Below are 7,087 nucleotides of genomic sequence, written 5' to 3' on the forward strand. Positions count from 1 at the left end.
GTATAGTTTGGAAGGCTTGGAAGTCAGCAGGCAAGCAGTTATTGTGTTTAATAAAAACCTTTTTCAAACATTGCACGTTAACTTCGTAATATACCCTTGATCTTCATCCATATTTTTTTCAAATGAAACCATTGATAAGGAACTGATGCAACTTGGAGATGCGTCTTTATTTGTTTAAACAAACTTAATGAAACTTTTTTATTAAAAAATAAACTGATGCAAATGTTATTATAAACTGAAATTAGATTTTCAGTTTAATTGTAAAACAGAAAAGTATGAAAACCTTTTGGAGTGAATACTCAAGTCGTGTCAAGGGATTTATGCCGATTACCAGAATAATTTACTGTGTAAAACATGATTACAAGGAAAATAAAAAGGTCATCTCTAATACGAAGCCAGCTTAAAAAAATAGTTTGGTCTATTAATGAAGAGCGCAGCAAACGTGCCATCCGCGAGGCAAAACCAAATATTTCGCAATCTAATAGACTTTAAGCACACCGTTGACGTTGCACAAAATTAAAATTGAACAATCTAAAATTTATCATTTTCGGATAGCTACTTACCCATTTGTATCATGCTCGGTATTGATTACCTACTCAATTAATTACCTACAAATGCTTTAATAAAAAAGCAGGTAACAACTTCCAATTGCGAGCACGACATTAGCTATCCAGATATAGTTACATTTTGCTATGACAACCTTGGTCAGATCTAAAAAAAAGATAAACGACGTGTGAGTTTCTAGTCGCAATTCCTAACTCGGTTGCGGAATGTACACAGAAATAAATTTTGGCGCCTACAATATAACTGCACGTTGACAAGGTCGTTTCTACGGAACTACAAAGCTGCTAATGCTAATTGTACTGCATAGTTGTAGTAGGCTGTCGTTGTAAATGGTTTGTAGTATACTCTTGAATAGGGCTTGTACATTGATACTATTATTATTACAAACTATTACGTATGTACTACATTGCAAAGTGTAGTAAGATTGATTTAGCACGGCCACTAGACTAGATGCGCTCGATAGATTTTCTTATTAAGTCATTAACCATCTCGTGTTGTTCTGCCCGGAAGCAAGAGTGAATGTTATATTTTTTCACATAACCTAATATATAATCCTACTGCGATAATGCGGATACAATACACGTGTATATGTGAACGAGGGAAGACAACTACTACAACATCTCCCTTAATACAAAATAAGAAGTAGGTAAGGCATATGTAGATTGGGCATACAGAAAGAAGGCATTACAAACTATGCCGAACGGAGCAAACATATAAGCCGTAAACTGAGAATAACAAGAGTGAGTATAATATGTACAAGACCTAGCAACGAATAGCTTATCGGCTGCTTACAGATCCATGCGCTTTACAGGTCTACGTATGCGAGTGCTGTGGCGTAGTACTGGTGGCTGGTTGTCAGAAATTGACATAGATTGTCGTACTGCTGCAGTGTTGGATCCGGCCTCACGCTCGACTAGTGGGAGAGTGCTCGGTTCGACAGTGTCCTGATTGTTCGGTGACAATCGGCAGAGGGCTGGACGGTTGCGACGTACGCTGCCGTTCATGCCCTGAGTGTGTACTTCATGCGAGCGTCCTGGAATGTTTTTGGTGACAACACCATCTCTATCGAGATCCCTAATGTACACGTCATCACCTCGCGATAACGGAGATAATTCTTTCGCTCTCTGGCGGCTGTCGAAGTTTCTCTTCATGCAGGAATTGGAATCCTGCTCTTTCGACCTGACTATCTCCATGTCAGGAGGATTCGGTAGGAGTGTCTTTGGATCAACGGGTATGTCCGATCTTAAACGGCGTCCCATAAGTAGTTCGGCAGGAGAATAACCGTTCTATATGGGCGTGTTCCTATACGCTGGTAGCGCTCTATACGGGTCGGATGATTTGTGTAGCAGATTCTTAACTGTGCGCACGGCACGCTCTGCTTCCCCGTTAGCTTGTGGAAATCTCGGTGAGCTGGTTATGCTGACGAAATTGTATTCCTCAGCAATTTTCTTGAACTGTTGGCTAGCGTACTGCTGGCCATTGTCAGATATGACAGACTGTGGAATACCGTGACGAGCGAATACGGACTTCAGTGCGTTGATCACAGAGTCGCTATCGACTCGATCCAGCTTTAACACTTCTATGTACCTAGAATAATAGTCTATAACTAGTACATAGTCTTTGCTTTGCCAATGAAACATGTCGGTGGCTACACGCTGCCATGGGCAGTCGGGAAGATTGACGGTTGCAACGGTTCAGTCTTTTTGCTAGAGTATGTTTGGCATGTTCTACATGACTTTATCATTTCGGAAATCTTGGAAGAAATGCTTGGCCTCCAGACTGACCGGCGGGCTCTCTCTCTCTGCATTTTGTGATGCCCTGATGGCCACAATGCAATCTAGAAAGAATGTCTGCACGCATCGGAAGAGGTATTACCAAACGGTCCATATACACGAGAACATTGTCCACCAGACTCAGATCTCCTTGAACTTGCCAATATGGCTTCAAGTTCGTCTGCAAGTCTGATAAGTAAAATGGCCAACCATGTCGCACGTATTGCCTGATTTGCCTACATGTTGTATCCACCAGCTGCGCGTGTTTAATCTCGTTAAGCCTGCGGTCCGTTGCTGGTAGTTGCGATAGAGATGATATAGTGTACACCTCAATTTCATCAGCGAGCTTCTTGTCCTCGACGTCTGGTCTACCTACTGGTCGGCGTGAAAGCAGATCTGCCACATACTTCGACTTTCCCAGTACGTGTTTAGTCACAAAAGTGTACTTCATTGCACGTAACCTTTGTCTTTGAATGCGAATCGTAAGATCGTTTACCGCCTTTGAATTAAATATGGACACTAGCGACTTGTGATCAGTTTTGACTGTCACGTCCTCATGGCCAAGAATGTACCTATCGAACTTAGCACATGACCACACTATCCCTAGTGCCTTTTTCTCTATAGGTGACCAACGCTGTTCGGTTTTGGTTAGAGATCGGGATTTACATGCTACTACCCTTCGGAAGCCATCGGGTTGCACTTGTAGCAAAACTGCTCCTAGACCCTGATTGGAAGCGTCACACATTATGATTATTGGTTTGTCGATGCTCTACCATGCTAAACACGGAGCCTTCGACAATTCACACTTAATGTCAGACACGGCTTGCTTTTGGGCAATATCCCAGACCCAATGTGGTGACTTAAAGACAGCACGAAGTGGTATCGTCAATTCAGTGATGCGTGGCGAGAACTTTCTCAACTGATTCACGGTACCTAAGAGTGATTGTAGTTCAGTTATATTTGTCGGGTCAGCAAGATTTTGAATATCTCTGATACGATCGGGATCGGGTCTCACGCTTTCCGCATCTACCAAATGACCTGAAAATTCCGTGGAGCGTTGACTGAAGCAACATTTCTCCGCATTAAGTGTCATGCCAGCCGCCCTCAGGCGTTGGAGCACTTTGCGGACACGGTCATCATGCTCCTGTTCGCTGACAGAGCTGTATACTAATAAGTCATCTATGTGACAGACGACATCATCAAGACCTTCGAGAATGTTATATATACACCGTTGAAAGATGTTGCCGGTGCTGACTAGTCCGAATAGAACCCTATTGTAGCAATAACGCCCAAAAGGAGTCACGAATGTCGTGAGTAGCCGAGATTCGTCAGATAGCGGAATTTGATAATAGCCCGAGTTTGCATCAAGCTTGCTCATAAACTTTGCACCTGATATCTTAGCAAGCGAGCTATCGACTGACGTACTTGGATATGTGTCACGCCGTACGGCCTTGTTTAAATTTGTAAGGTTGGCACAAATTCGGATCTGATTCTGGTCTGCCTTCGGAACCTGGACCATGCCTGCACACCAGTCTGTAGGTACGGTCACCTTTGAAATGACCTTCTTTCGTTCCATATCGTCCAGCTGCTTCTTTACGATCCGCAAACGGGGCATCGATACTTCGTACGGGATATGCAAAGCTACTGGTTTCGCATCATCTCGTATCTGTATCGTATATGGATCTGCGAGCTTGCCTAAACCACAAATTGGTATTCAGATTTAAAATCATGTTTCCCTACAACATCACCAGAAACAGTGTTAACATTGAATACATGGTTTACATCACAAGTAACCAATCCTAAAGAAATACAGGCATCCTTGCTTAACAGGTTAGTGTTCTGATCAGAAACTATATAAACTTTCTCAACAATGTGTCGGTTGTCAATGTGCATCTTAGCATTGGCATAGCCTAGTACAGGTAAGTGAGTGTTACCGGGTCCTACAAGTTGCTTGTTGGGTTTAGACAGTTTATGAATGTTACCTCCAGAAGAATCTACACTGCATACAGATACAGCAGCACCTGTATCGAGTTTGAACACACTTACGACCTCGGGACAGTGGTTGAAAGTGATATTTATTCTCACCGACCAGCTGCGATTGTCTACTTTGACCGGCTTTACCTCACCTAGGAAATGCGGTGTCGAGATATTTTCAGCTACTTGAACTTCTGAAACCTTAGATAATTGTCTGCATACTGATTTCCAATGTCCGATCTTCCGGCAGTGGTTACATACAGATTTGATAGCTGGGCATGACGATTTCGGGTGGAAACCTTTTTCACACCTGTGACAGGCTTTCAGTTTACTGGCTGGAGTAGGGTTATAAGTAGCGGCACCAGTCGTTATGTGCCTAGCATTCTTGGCAGTCGCTTTCATAGATCTACGGTTTTTCAAATGTTTAATGCTGTCTACTGACGCCGACGTCCTTCAATGCCAGGTCTCACTACCGTCTGTGCCTGCTTTGCTGATTCATATCTTCTGCAAATGTCTACAGCAGTGTTGAGAGTCAAATCTAATTCTGATTGTAGTTTGTTGCTCAGCGAATCCTCAGTAACGCCAACAACCAATCTATCGCAGATGAGTTCTTTTCTCAATGCACTGTAGTTGCAATATTCAGCTTGTCTTTACAGTTTATGTATAAATACGTCTATGCCATCGTTGCCTTGAGCAAGCTTGTTGAATTTCGCGCGTTCTACTATCGTATTAGTACGAACACCAAAATATGTATCGAAAGCATTAATTAGATTGTCATGTGTATCCTCCGGGATAGCTTTGGCTAAAATGATATCTTCTGCTCGAGGGCCTAACGTGTAAACAAGGGTGTTAATCTGTTCTCTGTCCCTTTGCTCACATAATCTACTTGCCTCCCGATACCTGAGCCATCTGGCTTTCCACCTAGTCCATTGTCCTGGGTCATTGAAGTCAAATTTGTCAGGTGGATTCAGTCTTGGAATTGAGTAATGTTTATGTACCACAGGAGCGGCATCTTCTTTCTCGCTATGCTCACTGTCTCCCATAACATTGCTGAAGACCTCCTCTCGCTGCCACCATGTAGTAAGATTGATTTAACACGGCCATTAGACTAGATGCGTTCGATAGATTTTCTTATTAAGTCATTAACCATCTCGTGTTGTTCTGCCCAGAAGCAAGAGTGAATGTTATATTTTTCCACATAACCTAATATATAATCCTACTGCGATAATGCGGATACAATACACGTGTATATGTGAACGAGGGAAGACAACTACTACAACACAAAGCAGTTATTTTATATGACTACAGCAGGTTTTGGCTTGCCCACAAAACAGTTATACTTTTTCGTCTAATTACAATACAAATTAGAACCTGACTTTTCAGCAATTATTAGCCCAGCTACAAAACTTGTATTTCCATTAAATACATACATGTTAGAACCTAACTTTTCAGGAATTATTAGCCTGTCTACAAAACAGTTATCTTATTTCAATTTCATGGACTTAAACAGCAAGATTAGCATGGCTACATAAAAGTTTTATGACTTCATACAAACTAAAGCTTAGAGTTATGAGAAGGTATTATCATTGTATGTTGTATGTAAAAGTTATATTTTATTTAGATTTACATAGCATCTCTCAACGAAATATAATATGTACCAAATAGAAAAACCGTTAAAAAAGTTGAATACACCAAGTTGCAAAATGGTATAAAGAAAAAGCACACACTGAGTACAGCTGAGTACACACTGCCTTGATGCATATTCCACTAATGCAAACAAACTGACTAGAAATACAGGATGGCTAAACTATATAAATGTATGCAACATAAAAGTTAATAAAACAGTAGTTACTACTGGATCAGGGCATCAATTAACAGGTCATTAACATCAATTCACTATAATAGTCCGGTGTGAACAAACAATAAAATTTTGTTTTAAAGCATATTGAAGATATGCCAGTTATCCGCATACATGTGTACATTGGAAAGCATAACAGGAAAACATATGTTTAGCTATGCGTAATGGATTTTTCTATACCATAATATGCTGAAGATGGCCTACTATTGTCATCTTCTGGAGTCAACTTCTCATACCATGACTCGTAAGCTTCTAGTCCAGCTGGACTCAGTCTAATAAGTTGCCGACTAATGACCTGATAGTCAGAGCTACTTTTTTTAAGATAATATAAATGGTCTCATTTACCATCTGAATACCATCATACATTCCAGATATATGCTCCTGTCGACAATGTTCGTAATCTTCGGCTGGAACTACATTAAATACACCTTAACTGGTATAGTGTGTTTTATAGCCCTTCAGGTACTTGATTTTATAAAACATAAGCTGAGCATCTAGTGAGACAGCAGGAAATTCCACCGGGTTTTCTGTAAGCTCCTTGCCATTCCAGTTGGTAGCTTCATGATCTTCTGTTGTTGTGAAACACTTCACTGCTCCTTCTCTAATGGATTCTTCCTTGACTATTACACAAATAAATAAATAGAAAACTTAAGACTATTTCACAAAGTTTTGATCTAGTTAACCCTTTGCTTACGAAATCCATAAAAGCCCGGAATATGAGCATTGTTTCAGCGTACGGATCCCGAAAATCCCGAAATAATTCGGCCTTCGATAGATCTTTATTAAAATATATTATTTATTAAAAAAGCAGCATTAAAATTTAAAATTAGTAATTTGATCAATTTCTGTTGGCTTTGTAATACTGTTTTGAGGCTATAAATAATCCCTGATACTCATGTGCAAGCAATACACTTTGCAA

The 7,087-nt window shown here is 40.7% G+C and overlaps 1 protein-coding gene across 1 annotated transcript in view; it reads right to left on the reverse strand.

Annotated features, from left to right (window-relative positions):
- LOC137407924 (uncharacterized) overlaps positions 1–620 on the reverse strand; it is a 92,966-nt gene extending 92,346 nt beyond the window's left edge. Inside the window, exon 1 of the mRNA XM_068094308.1 lies at positions 564–620. Within this exon, the coding sequence (XP_067950409.1) occupies positions 564–576 (13 nt within the window). The 5' untranslated portion in view covers positions 577–620. The remainder of the gene's footprint in view (positions 1–563) is intronic.
- Positions 621–7,087: the final 6,467 nt, after the last annotated feature.

This window comes from Watersipora subatra, chromosome 11 (assembly GCF_963576615.1).
Source record: "Watersipora subatra chromosome 11, tzWatSuba1.1, whole genome shotgun sequence".
In the NCBI taxonomy this organism is placed as follows: Eukaryota; Metazoa; Bryozoa; class Gymnolaemata; order Cheilostomatida; family Watersiporidae; genus Watersipora; species Watersipora subatra.